This window comes from Tinamus guttatus, unplaced genomic scaffold (assembly GCF_059628265.1).
Source record: "Tinamus guttatus ecotype Peru unplaced genomic scaffold, ASM5962826v1 Tinamus_guttatus_pri_ptg000472l, whole genome shotgun sequence".
NCBI lineage: Eukaryota > Metazoa > Chordata > Aves > Tinamiformes > Tinamidae > Tinamus > Tinamus guttatus.
In genome coordinates, this window is record NW_028289006.1 from 629,647 (window position 1) to 651,168 (window position 21,522).

Below are 21,522 nucleotides of genomic sequence, written 5' to 3' on the forward strand. Positions count from 1 at the left end.
GGTGTGCAAATGTGGAGTGTTCAGACCCCAGTTACAGTTGGTTAAGCTTTTGCTGAGACCGAGAGCATAAATCACAGAAGTCACCTGGGTGCATAGTGGTGGCTAGCTTAGTCTGTGCTTAAACCCTGTACCCAGTGCGCTTCTCTCCGAGATGATAGCTAACTGTTATTAAATAATGAACTTCAAAACTATCTGCTTATCTATTCCTTAAGTACTTACCTGATTTCAGCCTTTCAGGAACCAAAGAGCTCAGACTGTCCTACAGGAAAACAATTTACTGTGTTTTCTTAAGGAAATTATTCTGACTGTCAGTCCTCCACTAACTCATAAACCTGTTGGACAACTTGAGGCAGCAGAGACCACAGGAAGTGTCCTCAAAGATAGCAGTGTATTTGCTGCCTGTTTCTTTTTTTTATTTCCTTCTCCATAGCTCTCTCCCCTCCCCTTTCCTGCTCAACACAGGAAAGACCTTATTAGGTCTCTTCCCGAGGGAGAGGCGGGAAGGCCTTGACTCCAACCTGTTCCGTTTTTGGCTCCAGCCGCCTTGTTGGTCTTTGCACGCATTTTCATCCCAGTTGAGATGTGACAGTAGTGAGAAAGAGAAAAAATGAAATTTTTGGTTCTGCTTGCTTATTATTCAGTGCAGAGTATTGACTCTCTAATAAATTGCGCTGTGCTATGCGATTACGGTTACTGTTTCTGTGGAGGGGGAATTCGCTTTATACACATCAGGTATCTAGAGTGGCAGGTTCTTCAGTGAGGTTTGTGTCCCGTCTCCAGTAACATGTGCTTGACTCTGCTGCGTTGTGTAAATGCAAACTGAAGGCCATAACAGTGGATTGGCACACCTGGAGGAGAAGAGTTTTTGGCTAATCGCAGGTAATACTTGGGGAGCTGGATCACTTTTCTCTGAGTTGGAGAAGCTTGATGAGTAACAAAACAAGGTGTTTTTACAGGGAAAGAGTTTGAGAACAAATGTAGGCTTGATGGGAAATCAGCCTGCTACAGGAGCTGGCATGCACTTTGGAGGCAGGAAGGTAATGCCTAGAGTAGAATAAAAATGGTAGACTGATGACTGTCTAGTCGGAGACTAACGTGAGCTGAAGTGGAATAGTTCTTGAATTTCATGCCTTTATTATTGAGTTACAGCCCTTCTAGAGTCCTGCCTGAGTGGTGGCAATAACGTAGTTAGAAGTTAGTGTTGGAAGGCTGAATTTTCTGTGAAAAATAGATGACAAGGCAAAGAATGGGGAAAAAAATGTCACCGTTGTTGGCAAGGTTGACCCTAGCCGTGTTTTAGAGTCTGGAGCGCTCCAAGGCAACAGGCTGCATGTTCTGGTGTGTTAAAGCTCTTGAATATGCAGTAGCTGATGCATGCTTCAGAAGGGGATATATAGCCTTTGTATGAAATAAGAAGCTCATTTCGCTATGGATGAAGGGTTTGGTAGTTTATTTTGCAGAGCTCCCTGCCACCATCCCCTTCGACCTCCAGTACTTGCAGTTGCCAACAAGCACTGTGTGCGATTGAGTGTGGTGTTACCTGTGCCTGTGATAGGCTCTGAAATCTGTGTTGTGTACTGAAAATGTGGACTTGCATTGTTATGACTGCCTGGAGAAGAGCTGTGGGAGTGCTGACAGTTGGGTGGGAGGCATTTAGGATAAACCCTGCTGATATGAATGAAGGAGGTATTTGTCTTCGTTTGGAGGCTGCACAGATGCAGAGAGCAGAAAAAAATGCTCCAGACTTTGGAACTGTATAGTCCATGATACAGATTTTTGCTGGGGAAAGGTGAAATGAGGATCTGTTGAACAAAAATGTTGTGAAAGAAAAGCGTCAGACCAGTTCTTACTAAGATGTCCTCAAAGGTTGCTATGTTGGCCTTGCTCTGTTTAGATGGAGGAGTTGGTGCAAAGACACACAAATGAGGGAGCAAAGGAAGCATGTGGATCAGTATCGTGTGACTCCTGGTTCATAGCTGTGTTTGGTCTTGCTTTTCTTAAGTTTTCATTTGCCTTTTGTTGTGATCTATGTTATCTCACTTTGCCTTCTTATCCTTTTAATTCCTAGATGGGAATGATGAGCAATCCCAGTCCTTATGGCCAGCCGTATAGTCAGAATACTGGGCAACAGATGGGAGCCAGTGGACTCGGGCCTCAGATGCAGAATAAAGCTGGGCTGCAGAACAGCTTACCACAGTTCCCAATGGATAAGAAGCCAGTTCCTGGGGCAGGAATACCTAATATGGTGAGTACAGTGAAAGGTGTCTCCAGCAAATGTTGTAGCACACCAAAATGGAGCAATATGCAGTGCTCTAGTTTTGCCACGGTGCAGTTTTGCAGCTGTGATATCCACTGTGAAGGTATACTCTGAATCCTTGCATAAGGCATTTGCTCCAAATCCTACATGTTTTTGTTTGTTTGTTTGTTTGTTTTCCTGGAGGAAAAAGTTGATTTGTGCTTTCTCTATTGATGAGCTGCAGTCTTCAATCTTTACCTTTCAAACCCAGCTAACAGAAGGTGAAAAATAAGGGTTTTTTTTTTCTATCTGCTTGAACACCTCTGGTCACGCCCACCCTTTGGGACCCTGTAGCCCATCCAGTGGTTGGTCCTATGGGTCCCTTCCTCTCCGTGTAGTTTTGTTTTAAGGGTCGTTTTCCTGGGGTTTCCAGCAGCTGCAATCTTAGCTTTTTCTCTGTCTCCTTAGAAGTCAGTGTCTTGATCTTAGTAATTGCTGATGAATGAAAAACATTCCAGGCAACTTTTTATACCATTGAATTAAAGTTCAGTCCTGTGAATTTTATTTAGTGTTTTTGAAGTGGAGCATGAAACACCTGGTAGTCTAGTACAATTAGGCAGTCATACGGACTAATGAAGAAAAAGCAGAAGCTTTTTGTTCTGGATCTCAACTGTCCAGCTTGTGTTCACAGCAGAGTTTGTAACTATTGGAAGGGTAAATTGCCACACAGGAGGACCTAGGAATTAAAAAGTTGGCGCATCTCAGCTGATGTTTAGAATGACAGGCTGCAAAACAAGGCAATTGGGGTTACACCTGAGCATCTAAGTCCCTGAAGGGACTTAGTAACTCAGAGATCCTTTGCAAAAGGAGAGGTTCATACTAGTTTTGAAGAGCTATCAGAGAATTGGGGTTTAAGAGTGCAAGTAATTGAGCTCTAGAAAATTGCGGAGGCTTTTGAGAGCTCTAGAAATGAGTTCTAAAACCCTCTGGAAGTAAAGATCCTGTTAGGAACTGAAGGCTATGGAACTGAAATGAAATGAATAGCATAGCCTGTAAGCCTCTCTTCTTTCCCAAAGTGCTTCTCCACTTCCAGATATCACCTGCAAGCAATACAAAGTCTGGAGAAATACACAGAAATTTAGAAGAAGTGATGGGCATTACTGTACTTGATAACAGTTCTCAACCATAAATTATTATGAAGTCATGCTTTGTCTCTGGTGCAGATGAAGCACAAACTCCTCTTTTTTTATAATGCCTTTGTGTGATCTTTGTGATAGAAGAAAGTCCCAGCACTTCCTCCTTATTCTGCTTTTCTAGAAACAGTCAGAACTGAGGTATTGCGTACCAGAATTGAGGTGAAATTAATAGGTGCTTTTTTAACTTTAATGCAGGAATTGTGGATGTAATTCTTTCTAGATTCCAAATAAGGCCTCTTAGAGATTTGAGGTCTGAGTCCTTTTAATAATGTTCTAGCACCTGACCTGCAAGCATATACAAAATTGAGTAAATTTTTGTTGATCAGGCAAGAACTAGAAATAGGAGGGAGTGACATGGTGAGGTAGGTAGCTGGCAACAGGATTCTTGCTAGTGTTGTTGTAAATGGGTATTTAATATGGGCTGCTCAGAAGTACTGATGGGTACAGTATTTCCTTAATCACACACCTAATAACTGTCTGTCTTCACATAGTCTTCTGTACTTTGGTTACTTGTTAAATGCACTGCTCTTAAACAGCCTTATTTCTGGGTGTCTCCCTCCTGCCTCCTGCAGGGCCAGCAGCAGGCACCCCAAGTTCAGCAAGCTGGGATGGGGCCAGCAGCTTCCCAAGGAATGGGGTCTGGAGCACCGACAGCCGACCCGGAAAAACGCAAGCTCATTCAGCAGCAACTAGTGCTGCTCTTACATGCTCACAAGTGTCAACGGCGAGAACAGGCCAACGGAGAGGTGCGGCAGTGCAACCTCCCTCACTGCCGAACCATGAAGAATGTCCTGAACCACATGACACATTGTCAGGCTGGCAAATCTTGCCAGGGTAAGTGGAGGACGAGTGGCTCTATAGATGTGCTCTCCACTTGCAGGGCCAGAAGACCAGCAAGAGATAGTGGAGAAATGTTATTAAAGGATATGGGGAGCTAGGGGTGGCTTGGGAAGTAGGAAGTATATTTTTTTGTATCCTTTCTGCCCCTTTAGGAAGAGAAATCATAAACTTCTGAGATTTTAAAATATAAACAAGTTAGGCTAGGTTTCACAAAGATGAGTGAAGATCTTGTGCTTAATTGTGAAACTCACCTTTTAATTGCTATCTTTTGATAAGTGCAAACAGAAAGTAGAAATCTGCCCTTTTCCCATAAAGGGAAGGGACGAATCTCAAGCAATAGCTATCCAGGAATTTATCTGTTATTGGCACTGGTGAATGTTTAGTCTGTTCCCATTGCCAAGGAAAGTCTGGGGCCTGCCTCTGTAGCAGCCTAGGTTTTTCTGGGTGGTGACAACTGCTGATACTGTCTGGTCGTTCATGATACATAGGCTATATCCATGGAGCTATGAAGATGTAGTCTTAGATGCTTAACATACAGCTGCCAAGAAAGCTTTAATTGAGCCAGCATGAGTACGTGCAGCGGTCTAGTTGCATTTGCAGGGTTGGTTAGTGCTGAAATGCTTCACATAACACTTTGTTGAACTGTTGTTGATGTAGAGGTGTTCCCTGAGAGAAATAGCTGCTCCTGTTGAGATTTTTGTTGACCATGCAGAGCTGTTAGCAGTAGTTTCTAAAGGATTTTCATCCCTTCCCTCTCTCAGTGGCACATTGCGCGTCTTCCCGACAAATCATCTCGCACTGGAAGAATTGTACGAGACACGATTGTCCTGTATGTCTGCCTCTCAAAAACGCTGGGGACAAAAGAAACCAACAATGTGAGTCTTTGGGGGAGTTAATGTGTATTTGATAAACAGGAAAATGCATGTTTTATGTTAATTTGCTTGACCTAGTTGAGGATAGGGGTGCAAGTGCAACCTGGGAACAAATAATACAGTTTTTTGTTTTACTTTGGGGCTGCAGAACATATTTCTTCCTCTGTGCAGGTTTTCTGAAAGCTTTCTAACTTTAAGCTTTTCTGGGCAGGAGAGTGGGAAAGGTGAAGAAAAATTGGTATTTGTCTGTTACCCATTTGATCTGGCCTTCTCTATCACCTCTTTCAGGCAGCAAGGTTCTGTAAAAGAGGCACATGTGTGTGTGCGCATGCACATGTGCACACATGTGCGCCCTCGCAGAGCTGTGCCGTTCCAGCCCTAATGATCTTAACCCCTGCTCTTCTGTCTTCATTCTGTATGTTTGCATCCCATGACCCTTTTTTCCTCCCGTTCTTGTCCCCTTGGTCTTCATTCTAAAATCTTTTCTGAGATTTCTCTTGCTGTACTGCCTGTTATGCCCCTACTCCTTATTCCATGCTGTTTTGTGGTACTCTCATGACTTGCCTCAGCTGCAGTATTTCTCTGGAGAGCGATGGGGGAGGCCTCAAAAGGGTTGTGATCCTCTGCCTTCAGCCTCTGTGACACGATCTGCCTCTGCTTTCAGAGCAAACAGAACTGTCCTAAATACTGAAGTGGGGTTTGCTCTCAGCCGCTCAAGGAGAAAACAGCACGTTGTTGCAAAACTTGCCATCCACTTGGTTCATGACAGCTTTTCCAGACCTCGAACATGTGTGCTACAAGGAGGAGACATTTTGTTTCCGATCAGATAGTAGTCTCTTCTTCTTTCCCTGTCCTCTTGCACTTCTTTGGCTGCCTCCCGCTGTCTTGATGAACTTGGTATCTTTCTTGCAGCGCTACTGGGCGGAGCTGCGGTGGGACTTGCAAACACGGGCTCCGTGGGCGTGGGGCAGCAGACAACACCCAGCATAAACACTACCAGCCAGATAGACCCCAGCTCCATCGAGAGAGCCTACGCAGCCCTCGGACTCACCTACCAAGGGAACCAGATGCAGACACAGTCGCAGGCGCAAGTGAAGAATCAGCAGCAAGGACAGTCACCCCAAGGTCTGCGCCCTATGAATCCCATGAGTAAGTTGATCTGCTGGTGGCAAAGTACAAGCTACAGGCAACTTGTGCTGTGTCTAATGCAAACTTTCTTAACTCGCTAGCTGAATACATCTTGCAAAAGCTGTGACTTCACAATATTTTAGTCTTGAGATGACAAACTATTCAGTGGAGCAGGGGGCATCAGAACATCCAAATGTTTTCGGTCGAAAATCAACAAGCCTTTCTATGGAAAGCATTTTCTTTGGAAAAAAAAAAGATCTTTCCACAATGCTTGTTTTGATGTGTTGTGGCTTTTTATGCAAGTTTCAGGCTTCTTAGAAGCTTGAAAATGACAAGACACCTGCATTTAGATTTGCTTCCTCATAACTCAGATTGTGGTATTTTAGTTGTGTCTTGATTGTGTAATGCTTGTTTTCAAAAATGTAAAGTGAAGAATACCAGCTCTTTCTCTGAGTTCTGTCATGTGAACTAATATAACCATAATTTATCTGTGTGACTTATTGCAAAACCATGAAAGCATGTGGAAAAATTTTAATGTGAAGCGCACTTAATTTTGCCCTAGCTGTCACTTCTGGTGTCAAATGAAGTAACCTTTAACCATCAAATCTAATCCTGATAGTTTGCGCTTACATCACAGGAATTCTCATCCCCAGCTCTTAGCTTGAGTTGCTCAAGCAGAGGCGGCTTTTAAAGTGAGAAGAGGAAAATGAGCTGCTAGAGATTTATCACAGCCTTATTACTGGATTGTGGTGGTGCCTTATGCCTGGTGACAAGCCCATGTGCAGAATGAGCAGTGTGTATGAACAGGGATGTCGAGCAGTCAACTAAGGAAGCAGCAGTTGGTTGCAGGTTGTGCTGTTCAGCACCAAGCTCCATCCTCCTCCTGAGCTCCTCAGGAGTAAGGCTGCTGTCTGGAGGTTTCCTTAGAAGCGAGGGGCTAAGGAGAGGGAAAACAGCTGAGCTGGAGTCATCAACTCATGGATTGCATGACAACAAGGCTAGATGAGAAGTAGAATTTGGTGAAAACTGAAGACTTGTCATCCTAAATAGCTGAAACAAATGGTCGTGATTCTGGCGGTTGAAAAGGGAGAGGTAAGGTAAAGGCTGTCTCGTAGACCAATATGCTCTCACGTGGCACGGTGACTTTGGAAGGGAGGAAAAGGTGGTTAAATGAAGGAGGATACAGGCAGCTCTATGAATGGATTTCAGCTTTTGGGTGTGATTTCAGAGGTGTATATTAGGCTTGCTAAACTTCAATGGATTTCTCTTGTATGCAGTGCCTAATTTTGCTGGAAATAAAGGATTCAAATGTCCTAGCATTCAGATGTCCTAAATATATATAAAGCTTGGGAATGGCTTTCATGCTTCTCTCCCTTTTTCACAAAGTGATCTATTTAGTAGTTCAGATACAGAAGTATGCTGCATTTTTCTTTATGGATTGAATCTTACTGTAATATGAGAGTTAAAACAGGCATTTTCTATGGTCATTGAGTTCTGCTGTGGTTCAGAATAGAGGATTCTGGAACATAACAAATTACTGGAGTATCTTTCCTTCCAACAATTATCAGTTTTCCCCTTTTTTAATATAAACATGGAAGTTAGTAGTAAGTTCCTTAAGCAAAAAAGGAGCGAGAGGGGATCTTGTCAAATGTGGGTGATGTCTGAAAGGTGATAGCTGCTGTTTTGAAAGCTGTGAGGACTTTCTGAGCATATATCCTAAGCCTCTGGATCACAGAAGAAACTTTTAAACTAAAGGCAGAAGTGGTTTGTAACACTGAATCTTTAGAGAGCCACAGAAAGGATTCTCATACATAGTAATGGCAGCAAATGGAAGTTGCTTGTGTGTTCAGAGGTTCAGGAAGATGCCCAGAAGAGCAATATGCTGTGATACTTCACTTGGAGATCACCAGGACTGTGCCTTCTAAGCTGGTAAAAGGAAGAGAGTAAAGAGAGTAAAAATACTTACTTTCCCTCTACAGAAGCAAAGTACTAGAAACTCTAGACCTCTGTTATTTCTGAACAATTATTATTCTTCACATGGTAGTTTGCCTCTTTTTAAAACATCCTTTTGTTTTCTAGGTGCAAATCCAATGGGAGTGAATGGAGGGGTAGGGGTTCAAACCCCTAATCTGCTGCCTGACTCAATGCTACATTCAAACATGAATTCACAAAAGTAAGTTCTTGCATGATGAGTCCCCCTCATGATAGAGGATGTATGTTAAAATATTCCTTTTGTCATCTTGGGAGGGATTTAATTGATGCTGCTGTTGAGAGCAGTGGGAAGAGAAGCCTCTGAGTTAGAGTATCTTTGTTCTTATCCATTTCATAGGTTTCTATGCCTTTTTATTTTGTTTCTCCATGCCTGCAAACAGGCTTTCTAAGACTACAAAGATTACAAACATGAGCTTTATTAGTATCTATGCAGATCCAAAGCCCTCCTGCATTTACTGATCATGTATGATGCCACAAGCCTGGGGGACTGAGGGGCAGGTTATTCAGGGAGATAGCAGGATTATGGCACCTTCTACATGAAGAGAGGAATAAATTTGGTTCCTGTCACTCCCTTCGGATTTTGAGGCTTTTTTTTCCCTCATTTTCCAAATCCTTGGGTAGGACAGCAGGTACGTTTTTCACAGACCTATCTCATTCTGAAACGGATAGGTTTTGGTCTTTGTGCAGCTATTTCTGCAGAGTTCATCCACTGATTGATTAGGGACTGGCCAAGATAGTGCTTCTGCCTAGCATTATCCTAAAAGAGGCAGGAAGATGTAATTGTGAGATGAGTCACCTTGGGCTGGACTTTCAACCCTCAAATTCTTATTCTTTTTGAAGTGCCATGATGAGTGAAAGTGCCAGTGTTGCCAGCTTGGGGGCCATGCCAACAGCTCAACCATCCAATACTGGAATTCGAAAACAGTGGCATGAAGACATTACTCAGGATCTCCGAAATCATCTTGTTCATAAATTGTGAGTAGCTAATAGCAACATCTCCTGTTAGATGGCATACTGCTCCTGAGCTGTCTGTGTGTGTCACACAAGGAAGCTCACCTACCAAAACCAAATGTGAGTTGGAAAAGCAGAAGTGTGAATGTTACACAGTCTCCAGGCAAGAGGAGCAGCCCAATGCTGTGCCACAGACCTGCTCCCTGCTTCGTTTCTGAATCACTTGTGCTGAAGCCCATGTCCTGGTCTGGAGTCATCCTAACCCCTTGCCTGCTTTGTCCTCAGAGTGCAAGCCATATTTCCTACTCCGGACCCTGCAGCGCTGAAGGATCGGCGTATGGAGAACCTGGTGGCGTACGCTCGGAAAGTGGAAGGAGATATGTATGAATCTGCAAATAGCAGGGTGAGGAGCCATCATCTGTCCCCGCCGCGGAGCTTCGGCTTTGCTTCCCTTGAGGAGTTTGTGTGGGGGTTTTGTGGAAGGAGGGCAAAAATGCAGACTGAAGAGTTAATGTGGGAACGATGATGTAGTTGGAGAGGAGGAGAGAGAAGTCTAGATGTGAGTGCCAGGCTGAGGAAGAGCATGTTCAGGGGCGTTGTGAAAGGGGTTGCTGGTTTGGGCTGGGGAAGCAGGCAGCTGCAGAGCCGAGCCCAGACATGCCAGGCGTGGGGGCGGTGTGTGCGGGTGGGCTGTTCCCTAGACTTCTCCGGGCATCCCGAAGGCAGCGTGGAGCTTTTCATGGTGGTCACCTATAAGGAGTGCTGGGCACAAGAAGCAAAACTTCCAGAGGTTTCCTGGTGGTTGTTGCAGAAGTAGTTGTTCCTGAATAGTGCCTATTTTCACCCGTCAGGCTCCCCAGCAGCCCCTAGCATGGGAGAACCAACCCAGCCCCAAAAGTATATGTGGATGCTTTCCAGCCCAGGCTTTGATCACAGTGCTGATTGCCTTTTGCTTATTTTGTCTCATCTGCTGTCCTGATTTTTGTTCCCGCCCAACAGGCAGAGTACTACCACTTGCTAGCTGAGAAGATCTATAAGATTCAGAAGGAATTAGAAGAAAAACGACGGACCAGGCTGCAGAAGCAAAACATGATACCAAACGCGCCGGGCATGCCGCAGGCTCCCATGAACCAAGGGCCCAGCATGGGACAGCCTCAGCCAGGGATGTCTGCAAGTAAGAACAGTTGGGTTACTTACTACTTGGTGCGGGGCAATCCTATGCTGTCATTTTAGTAGTCTGGTGACTGTTTCCCTCTTATTTCACTGGTACCTGGGTTGCTCAGAGTTAAGCAGAGTTTATATTTTAACTTTTTTGTTCAGAAGTAATTGCAAAACTTGCCTTGTTCATCTCTTTGCTAGTGACAGTGTAAGATAGTAAAGAGTTCAGTCTTCAGAGCTAACTGACTGAAGTGTCATAGACCTCTATGCTTGCACTGGAGGAAGGGTGAATGGATGTTAAGTTTCATCCTTAACACTGTAGAACTTCAGTCTTATTAGTTTTACCTCTAAGATTCATTCCATTAAAGGTAACTATAATACAAAAGAGGTACACTTTTGTAGTGCTTGGTTGTGCTCTTATCATGACTCTTAATGTTGTTGTTAAGCAAAGAGTGCCATGAGTGGAGTGCTTAGATGTTCATGCCTTTCAGAGTCCAGATAGTGGTTGCTGTATGCTGCATTGTGTTTTATTTTATTTTTTTATTTTTTGGACAAATGACCTCTACAGTATGCAATAAAAAAGAAGAAAAAGAAAAAAAAATCTTTTTTTTTCTGTGAAACTTTCTTCTCTTTCACAGTAGTTCTGTTCTTTGGATGCACCCTCTTAATACTCATTTATTATTAGGTTGCCTTCTAACCAGGCATTAGTACATTAGAATAAAATCAGCTTCGGTGGAGAGAACCTAATGATCAAAACTAAAGCTGCTGTATATTGTAGTCTCTCTTTGTGGCACCTTTCATGCGTTAGAAAGTGATGAGGCACTGTAGGCTGCCTCAGGTGTTCAGTATATTTTATCTGGGTAACAGATAGAACAGAACATTAATCATTGCCAAGTGGTATTTCCAGTTTTTTTAAAAAAAGAGCACTATCCTTTGACGTTGTAAGCTTATTTTTTCCGGTTGATTAAGTCTTTTTTAAATAATTGAATTTCAGGGTTTTTATCTATACATTTCTCTAAATAAAATGGCCTCCTGAGCTCTGTAATTTAACAGGAAGAGCATTAATATTTTTTTTCCTCCCACTATTTGAGCTAAAATCTGCTTTGGGATGAATTTTGTGTTTCAGTCTGGATTGAGAGGTCTGGCGACTGAAATAGTTTCTTTCTTAAAATTAAGTGCAAGAGCTCTGTCAATGTTTTACTAGAGCAGTGCCTTTTCCTTCCACCTCCCCCTTGTGACTAACTGTTTAGAGAGCCTCCCTCTCAGAAGGAAAGGATTTTCTCCTTGGTATATTCTGTCCCAGATGTTCTTGGATTGCTTACAGTCAAAAATTGAGTGAATACCTATTGATGGTATTGTAGTGGGTCATGTAAAAAGATGGTCATGATTAGCATTAGTCAACTGAGAGGAAAACCTTTCTCTTTTTCTAAAAGTCTAGAACCATCCACTAACTCCAGAATTATATTTCAAGAAGCAAGAATCTTATTGTTTTATTTCTTCCCTTTAAATATAAATGTGTCCTGGTAAATCCAGTATATAGAAAAAAAGCTTTTAAGATTGGTACTGTGAATTTGTTTGCTGTAACCTCTGTAGGAAGTTGATCTTCAGTAGTAAGTGTGACACTTTGGTTCTCTATCATGTTTTCCAGCAGTTCTCAAACTTCACATCCTTCCTAAACCCCATACAATTTTTCATAGTGTTTTTCATAGTGTGGCAGGAGTGGGGTGATCTGTAGTCGTTTTTGGTGGTTTGGAATGTTTGTGAAGTGCTAAGTTTGTTGTTGTACCTGGAGGTCAACTGTGAAGTATGTTATCAACTTCTGAAAACCGTCTCAGGAGATATTTTTTTTTGTCAATAAGACATGCTCGTGTTCTTGAGAAACTTTAGGTTTTGCTTCCTGCCTCAAGGATTCCTATATTTTAAGGGCTTAAAGTTACTGCATTATAATAACATAAAAGATATTAAAACAAAAATAAAATTTTGGTGGATCTTAAAATGAAAAATAAAATTTTGACGGATAAAAACTGGTGGTCTTCTAAATGTCATAACCTTGTTCCAATGTCCTTCTTCTAGATGGCCCTCTTCCTGACCCAACCCTGATACGTGCCAATGTGCCAAACCAGATCATGAATCGCATGCAGACACAGCCAGGTAATTGTCTGGAAAAAAAATATGCCCCTCTGTGAAAGAATTAGACAATTCTTGCTGAAATATTGTAGACTTCGTTTCACCTGCTGTTCTCAAATAAGATTAAGAAAATAGATTCTATCTATATTGTATAATGTATGTATAAGTCTATATGTTTTCTTATCATTTCTTGCTCTTCTTGGGAATTTAAGAGCTTTTTGTTAGGGAACTTGCTTTGTTAGATGAAGAAATTGATGCTTTTGAAAATGCTGATGGTGTGACTGTAGAATGGTGGAGTCAACCAAGTAAATGTGGTGGGCCTAGTCATCTTAGAGGAGGGGCACCTCTGTGGCAGTTGAAGGATGGTGAGAATTATTGCTTAGAAGAAAGGGGAAGAACTTGTGCATATTCAGGAAAAGTTCTGGTCAATGGACAAGGTCGATTAGGGAAGTATATGAAGACTTACAGACTTGAATTCATTAAGTGAACTTCTAAGGCATAGTTAAAATAATGCAAGCCATCTAACATTGCAGGCAGAAACAAGTCTTTCAGGAAAAAGACTAGAATGTGCTTGAGCATTGTAACTTGAACACTTTAAAATTGTTCTGTGTAAACTGGTTGATAAAAGGTATTTCCATTACAATATTGCATGCTCAAAAATAGGTTGATAGAAAATGAAATTGATAAGGAACTGACAGCAGTTCTTCTTGAAACACCGAATGGTACCCAAAGGAGAACTTGGGCCTTTGTTTATAAGTCTTTTCTTGGCATAAACGTGCAGGAATGAATCAGTTTGGCCAGATGAATATGCAGCTGTCGTCAATGGGACCCCGGCAAACCCCTCCTCTTCAGCACCCTGGACAGCTAAGCCAGCCGGGGGCCATGAACCAGGTCAGTGTGCGGTGCCGTTCGGCCAGCCCCGGCTCACACGTTTGCTCTGAGCTGCGACTGCCCTAGGGGGAAAAGCAAGAAAAAAAGAAAGAAAGGAAAGGGGCAAGAAAAGCTTCTTCATTCCTTCTTCATTCTGTGACCACTTTGGGCAAGCCTTTTGCATTGCCATTGGGAGATTTGTCTGGTCTATGGTCAGCCTTTTGAACTTGCTGGTGGGGAATGATTGCTTTTAAGACCGTGGGGCATTTTATGCTGGCACTTCTTTAAAACAAGAAGCAAAGATAAAGCCTGACCCGTAGTTGCAATCTGAAAATAGCATACTTTTCCTTAGTTGGCTAATCAGAATCATAATTTCTGTCTTTTGAAAGAAACTTTAACTAGCTTTCCATATTGTATCATACAGAACAGGGGCAGGCATCAGTTTCTGCAACAAGAGAACTACTTTTTGTAGAAACTTTTGGAGGTGTACATACATGGTGTGAAATGAGTTCCCTTTTTCCCTCTTCAACAGATGGGATTTCCTTCACGTATGCAGCAGCCAGGAGTTGGCCAGCCTTCTGGTCAGAATCAGTTTCTACAACAAAACCAGTTCCCTGCTTCTTCCCCAGGAATGAACGCAGCAAGCATGCCTATGACCCAGCCTGGCAATCAGACACCAGTTTCTCAAGTAGGTTTCTTATTTTTGGGTGGTAGTATTGCTGGGCTCTGCCATACACAGGTTTCACTGTGTAGTTTGTATTGATGGAGAACTTGCTTTCTCAAGATGCTGATAGAATTGTAGTCATTTGAATTAATTTATTGAGCTCCTGCATTTTACAGGAGGTGACTTTGGGAATGACAAGGGTGGAAACATTATCGACTTGTTCTCAGGCTTCATTTTCTTTAGTGTGACACGGGATATTTGTTTTAGAGAGAAGTATTTGTTACTCAGCATAAGCATTTCAGTATTTCTTATTGAGCTGTGAAGCTGCATAGTGGGAGAATTTTAAGAGTTGTTGGGAAAATAAGTTATAAAAAGACATGTCTGCTGCTGGCTTATTATTTGGGAGGGTGGAAGTTATCCTCACCAATGAGCATCTGAGCTTGGTTTCTGCCTTTTTTTTTTTCTTTTGCATATTCAATTTTCTTTCTGTCCTTTGCATCTGGCTTTTCAACTAGAACTTTCCAAGCCAGGAAGAAGTAGGAAGCATCAGCTTGCTTCTTGTTGATGCTCCCTCTTGGCTTGCAGGCAAGATTCTTGCATAGTGACAGTTTTCTTTATGATCATTCCCAAATTTTCTGTCATCTCATAATAGTACAATTGCAGCTGTATTTATTTTTGTTGAGGAGAAATTCGATTTCTAGTGTTGGGGTTAAGAGCAGTGGAGCAGCTCATTTGTAATTGCATTTGACTGCTGCTTTTCACTCTGGAGCTTTCCACTATGTTCACGATGTAAAAATAAATGATTTCAGATTTTTTTTTTTCAAATTGCAAGTATAGGTATAGCAGATGGAGAGTGTTAGCTATTGTATTGAAATTTCTTTAGGTTTGGAAAAATCTGTAAAGCAGCTTTATGCTCATGTGGAACAAACCTAAACTGAATAGCCCATTTCTCCTTTTGAAATGGAGTTAAAAGTTTGTGTTGTCCTTTTCTAGAAGTTTGCCAGTAATTGCAGAAAAGCAGCCATTTAGCAATAATTTCTCTCCTATTTCAAGTCATTGCAAATGCCTCCTTGTTTTCCCACAGGCACAAATGACCAGCTCTTCCTGTCCTGTGAATTCTCCTGCAATGGCTCCGGGTTCTCAAGGGAGCCATATTCACTGCCCGCCTCTTCCCCAGCCCCCCCTGCACAGAAATTCCCCTTCCCCCGTCCCGAGTCGAACCCCGACCCCTCACCACACGCCGCCCAGCTTGGGCTCACAGCAGCAGCAGGCGGCGGCGGCGGCTGCCCCCGCGGCCCCCGCCCCAGCTCCGCAGGCCTTGCCGCAGGGCCCGCAGCCCCAAACTATGCACCCCCCTCCAAGGCAGACGCCCACCCCTCCACAGGCCCAGCTGCCCCCCCAGGTGCAGCCTCCGGTTCCCGTCACCCCTTCTGCCGAGCAGCAGCAGCCCCTGTCACAGCAGAGCACGACTGCGTCTGTGCCCACGCCAACAGCACCACTGCAGCCTCAGCATCCCACAACACCTGTAAGAGGATGTTTTAATTGTGCTTGCCTTGCCAATCACTAAATGGGAGGTTTAATTTCCAGTAAGAGTCTTTATTTTTGTGTGAGTCTGATGGTAGTAGCTCCTAGGATGTTTAATATCAAAATAGCTTCTGTTATATTTGGGAAGGAGCCTTTTTGTCTGTAGATAAGTTTGTAGGTTATCTGGTATTTTTGTGCAGGAATTACTTTGCAGAATTCTAATGCATGTTTTGAAATTCACTGTGAAACATGGACAAGGCCCTCAGTAATTCACTTCTGTTTGCATATGCATAAAAGTGGTGCACAGTAGAGAATATGTAGTTACCTATACACCAGGCCTTTCAGTGCATGTTCTTCCTGTGGCTGGAGTTGGGAAGCAGCGTGTTCTTCAGACCAAGCAATGGGAGCACTGGAGCACGCTTAAACTAGGGAGAAGTGTAGAATAGATAATGTAGATCAGAATGGAGAAACATAGTAGGTTCATTAAAAACCTGTTTGTAATGAGCATGGGTTTTTTTTTCCTTTTCTCAGCTTTCACAGCCAGCAGTGAGCATTGATGGGCAGGTGTCCAACCCCCCATCCACCAGCAGCACAGAGGTGAACTCGCAGCAGACTGCTCTGGAGCAGCAGCAGCCGCCTTTGCAGGAAGTGAAAATGGAAATTAAAACAGAAGAAGGGGAATCGGAACAGACAGAGTTGCAGATGGAGGAGAAATCAGAGGTGAGATTGTTGGTTGTGAGATGCTACCTGCTGCTGCTGTTCAGTTCCTCTCCCCTACCTCTTCCCAAAGGAGGTCTCTGTCTTGTGGTGCAATTGTGGGTTGCAGTCAGGAGACTGACTGTACTGGTTTCCTGGGTTGACCACAATAAGGACCGTGATAATGTGGCTGCAGTTGTGAGGCTCTTTGGTAGACGTTTGCTAATACAAGAGGGTGCTCAAGTCAGTCCTTCGAACATTGCTGGCAGCTGTTTGGTTATCATGGGTGAATACATGAGTGGCTGGTGCACTGGACACTGGCAGCTTGTCACTAGTGACAGCTAGAAAGTGGCTACCCTATAGTGCAGGCAGCCCCAGCACAGGAGATGTGGTCAGATCGGACAGAAGAGCTGGGTGGGTGCTCAAGTGTCTACTGGCAGCCCCTCACTGTGGCTGCTGCCCACTCTAGCTGGTGCGTTTAAAGATAAAGTTTTAGCACATGTGTTCGAGTTGTAGACAGTTTTGGTTGCAGACTAGATATCCTTAGTCCTAAGGAAGAATGGTAGGTAGGATAGCAGGTGTAAAGGACAGAAATGCAGGTAGGTGACTCTAAAGGAGACTAAGAGACAAGCTGTAATTCACTTTGCAGGGTAAAGTGGAACCGGCGGTGGAGGAATGTAAACCAGATCCAATGGAACAAGAAGAGAAGAAGCCAGAAGTGAAGAATGAAATACCAGAGGGAGAAGACAGACCTACTACTCCAGCTACTCAGTCCTCTCCAGCAGCTGGGCAGTCTAAGAAAAAAAGTAAGCAGGAACACTGTTCTGACTGAAATTTACTGTAACTCCACAGATGAAACTTTGGAGAAATACGAGCTTGCTTCATTGTTACTCAGCAGGCTTATGTGGGTGATTCTTCGTGGTTCTTGGACAAAATTGTTGTCTAATACATATGCTTTTACCTGTCCCTACATGGTAAGGTTATTTAAGGCTTTAATATTAGACATTAAGTATTAGTAAAACTGTCAGTAGTATAGAGATTAGGGATACTTTTCAGCTAATTTTCTAGACAAGTTAATTCTCTTTATATCAGAGGGGATGCATTCAGAATATTAATTGACTTCATTAAATTTACCGTTATGTTTCTGTGGTGAAACAAGATAATTTTCAATTAGTTGATAGTCTCCTTGTGTCCAGATGATCTTTTTAATATCCTCCACAAAACCTAGTGCTGCGGAATGTGGGCAAACCAGGCTAAGTATCGTAAAGCCATTGTATCAGTAGTCTTTTTTCATAGAAATCATACTTTGAAGACATTTTCTCCCTATAGCTCTTTCTGCTGCATTGCTTATATTGTTGTTGTTTTCAAAAGTTTTTAAGCCAGAAGAGTTACGGCAGGCGCTTATGCCAACGCTGGAGGCACTTTATCGTCAGGATCCAGAGTCTCTTCCATTTCGACAGCCCGTGGATCCCCAATTACTAGGAATTCCTGTGAGTGTCTTAAATATTTTCCTGGCTTTAACCCAGAACTGCTACTTTACTGACATATCTGCTTGAAGGCAGCTTAAGCCAATCTTGTTCTTATTTTTATATTGATGCATTTGAAGGGGTTAATTTAGGAAATGGCACATAAAATATCTGAGTCAGAAGTTTATTTTTCTAAGGTTGGTTGGTTCTGGGCTCCTTTTGAAAAATGAGCAGACTTACCATACGATGAAGCGATTGCCAACAGATCTTAGTGTGCTGTGTGGGATTTTTATGGATGTTGCTTCATGTTGTGATGCTTCTGTTGCTGAATTCCGTAGGTGTTTCTTGTCATATATAAAACTTCATTGAACTAACTTAGCTGGGAAATTGGATCATTAAAAAAGAAATCCATCAAATGATTAAGCTGTTAGTCAAGAGGAGAGTGCTTAGCTTGTAGTTTGTATTTCTGAGAGTTTTGTTGTTGTTGTTTTTCCTTGCTTGTTTTAAAATCGTCTTCAGAAGAAGGTGCTCTCTTTCAAGGATCTGTGTATTCAGCTATCTGATTTGAATATACAAGGATCCTATATATATGTAGAAGTCCTACTTAGAATGTTTGCAGCAATAATTTCTGCCTGATTTTTTTAGGGTAAAAACTGCAAGAATCTAAAGTCTGCTGTATTCTTCTAAGCAGGCATCTGAGTTAGGCACTTAAGCAAATTCACAACTGGCTGTCAGATTTAGAGGGCTTTCTTTAGAGCAAGAGGAGTTCTGAGGAGGATTAAGGGGACTGAAGAGAGGCATTCTTTAGGTAAAAGGTTTGTAGGAGATATGACATCTTTTGCCAATTTAATAAAGTACATTGTTTTTCGTTACTGGTTTGGCAGATCTGCTTAAGAGTCTCTCTAACATACTTGCGTATAGCCTCCGAACAGCTATGGCCCTGCTATTTCCTCCTTTTTGCAAAACTTTTGTTAATTAGTGTTAGAGCAACTTTATTTTCTCAGCATTAGAAGAGCAACAGAGCTTGAAAAGTAAAGGAATAATAAAAAGGAAGCATTGGGAAGGGATATGACATGCAATGAAATCTCTAAGCAATGTCACAAGGAGTTTGACAATCAAGTCTGGGAAGAACCTGTTTTTCTTGATGTATTGCAGAATTCGTGTGCTGGGAATGCATATGTAGCCATGTCACAACATAGTCCTTTAATACTGTCTTGATGTACTGCTTATTCTTGCAGGATTATTTTGACATAGTAAAGAACCCCATGGACCTTTCTACTATCAAGAGGAAGTTAGACACAGGACAGTATCAGGAACCATGGCAATATGTAGATGACATCTGGCTCATGTTCAATAACGCCTGGCTCTATAACCGCAAAACGTCCAGGGTGTATAAGTACTGTTCCAAACTGGCAGAGGTGTTTGAGCAAGAGATTGACCCAGTTATGCAGAGCCTTGGCTATTGCTGTGGAAGAAAGGTAAGGAGAAAATATTTTTAGTCTGCCGCTTGCTTCCTGATACTGAAGCAGGGGGGTAGAAATACTGTAGTTACAGTTAGCAACATTTGTGTCAAATTCCGAAGATGTAAACAGGATTTAGGAATCATGAGTAACCTGTTTTTATCTTCTATCTGTTGCTTAAAACATCCATTCACAAGTCGTGGAATAAAACTTCAGTATCTTGAAGGCTTGCTCTGTTTTTCATTAGGGTCAACCAGTTTTCTGTTGGAAATGAAACAGATACGTTTGTTAATTGCAGAAGAAGCGTTTTCGGTTTCTTTGTATGTTGAGACTCTCTGTATTTCCTTTGTCTTGTTTTGATCCGGTTTTCCTCTTTGGAGAAGAGCTAACTTGGAAATAACAGCTCATTGAAGAGTGTTTTTTCTGGCTCCAGCACTTCATGCTCATGCTCTATTGCGAGATCTGTGCACAGAATGGGAGGCTAATGGTCACGGGCTGGGTCACACGTGCTTGCTTTGGAGAGTGAGTGAAGACGTGTGTGAGTACTGAGATGATCTGTTCCTCTTTGCAGTTGGAGTTCTCGCCGCAGACTTTGTGTTGCTATGGCAAACAGCTATGCACAATCCCTCGAGATGCCACTTACTACAGTTACCAGAACAGGTAAGGAAACCTCGTTTGGTGCAGTTCTGTGCATGCTATAGGCAGTCTGTTAAAGGTATGCATGTATGCACATACCCATTCCCTTCATGTTTGCACCTTTATGTCACAAGACAAAAACTTGCTGGAAGTGCCCTCGAATATCTTACTTTGTGTGCTAATAAGTTCTTTGGACAAAAGCTCGCTGCAGTCTCTGCTCTTCCTCCTTTGTTTGCAAAAATGTGTGCTGTTCTATAGATTTTTTTTATCCTGCAGTTGGATAAATCCTCAGTTATCTGGGTGTCATATATACAGCAGCCTGTTCTCTTTGCTGCCTATAGTACAGCTGTATTTCTCATGAAAGCAGTTCTGACTACACAGCGAGTATATTAAGTTCATAATACAAATTATACTCAGCAAGTGTGTTATACTGCTTTTCTCATGTTCAAAGAACAAGCCATTTTTTTGTGTGGTGCAAATCTCCATTGATGATTTGTATATTCAGATTTTGCAATTCTTTATTTTTCTCCTTAAGTTCCCTTAAGGGAGTTGTTTTACAGTGGCTGTCAGCAGCTGTATAAAGTGCTGTCACTTCTCCAGCTTTTTTGACTAAGCTGTTTGACCTGTGGTTTGTTAAAGGATTTAAGCATATTTGACCTCTGAGAGAAGGCGCCTTTTTACTGTTGAAAGGGAGTTGAGGAGAGGGGAGAGAAGCAAGGAAATACATACTTGAGCACTCCAATTTCCCCTGGTTTGTTACTGCAATGAAGCTGCTAGAGCAGAGAGCTGGTTACCTCCAAGCTATGTCACCTCCATCAATTTAGCTCCTCCTTTCTGTTCTGTCCAGCATCTTTCAAAAAGAAAAGTAGGGAGGAAAAAAAACTTTTACCTGAAATCAGAAAGACTTTTGCAAAACTGGCAGTTTGGTAAGCACCTGGTCAGGTGACAGCACTGAAAAACTATGGGAGTTGTGTCTTAACTTTCTTAGCCTTAGTGAAGGTTTATAGTAGTGAGTGGAAGTATTCAGGAGTGAAATAGTAGAAAATTAGTTTGTCATATTCCAGTAAAAATGCTAGAATTTTGGACTCACCTAATTTAGAGCACTTCATCATGAATCAGTATTTTCCACACATTTATCCATCGGTCAGGATCGGATGGATTGAAAGAATATTATTCTAAAACTTGACAGGCTTGCATATTTTCAAACATTTGCTTCCAGTGTTTGTAAAAATAGCACATGCACGCATGTGATCTGTATATTATATTATGTACACATAGCATATCTGTAGATAAATTTATAAAATTACTGAAGTACCACTATTCCAGTATGTTATCTTAGATGAAGACTAGGAGAGAGGCTTAACCTGTCTTCCCAGCTTAGCAGCTGCTACTGATGTTTAGCTTTCCCTTTCAATTGGGGGAGAATTCTGTGGCCTTTCAGCATTTGTACATTTAAGATGGAAGACTATTGCTCTTTCTTCCCGCACATTTTCCTGCCCACAGAACTGCTACACTGCTATGCAAGTCAGAGTAGTCGTTCTTCCTTCTGCTCTTTCCTCATTCTCATTTTAATTCTTTGCTGTACGTGGCATGGATTATTAAAATGAAGAGGGTATGGGTATGCTGAAATGAAAGACTCTTTGGTTTAATTTGCTGTAATCATTTGCTGCTTGTGAACCCATTTGAGAGATTTAATGCTAATCTGT

General features: G+C 42.3%; 1 protein-coding gene across 1 annotated transcript in view; it reads left to right on the forward strand.

The window, feature by feature from the left end:
- Window positions 1-21,522, forward strand: part of EP300 (EP300 lysine acetyltransferase) — a 60,677-nt gene that overhangs the window by 21,159 nt on the left and 17,996 nt on the right. The window contains exons 3-19 of the mRNA XM_088532797.1: window positions 2,069-2,245; window positions 4,005-4,266; window positions 5,034-5,147; window positions 6,057-6,293; window positions 8,352-8,445; window positions 9,105-9,239; window positions 9,501-9,618; window positions 10,215-10,389; window positions 12,447-12,524; window positions 13,282-13,391; window positions 13,903-14,058; window positions 15,119-15,559; window positions 16,090-16,278; window positions 16,904-17,060; window positions 17,626-17,744; window positions 18,959-19,198; window positions 19,752-19,840. Of these exons, the coding sequence (XP_088388923.1) occupies window positions 2,069-2,245; window positions 4,005-4,266; window positions 5,034-5,147; window positions 6,057-6,293; window positions 8,352-8,445; window positions 9,105-9,239; window positions 9,501-9,618; window positions 10,215-10,389; window positions 12,447-12,524; window positions 13,282-13,391; window positions 13,903-14,058; window positions 15,119-15,559; window positions 16,090-16,278; window positions 16,904-17,060; window positions 17,626-17,744; window positions 18,959-19,198; window positions 19,752-19,840 (2,891 nt within the window). The remainder of the gene's footprint in view (window positions 1-2,068; window positions 2,246-4,004; window positions 4,267-5,033; window positions 5,148-6,056; window positions 6,294-8,351; window positions 8,446-9,104; window positions 9,240-9,500; window positions 9,619-10,214; window positions 10,390-12,446; window positions 12,525-13,281; window positions 13,392-13,902; window positions 14,059-15,118; window positions 15,560-16,089; window positions 16,279-16,903; window positions 17,061-17,625; window positions 17,745-18,958; window positions 19,199-19,751; window positions 19,841-21,522) is intronic.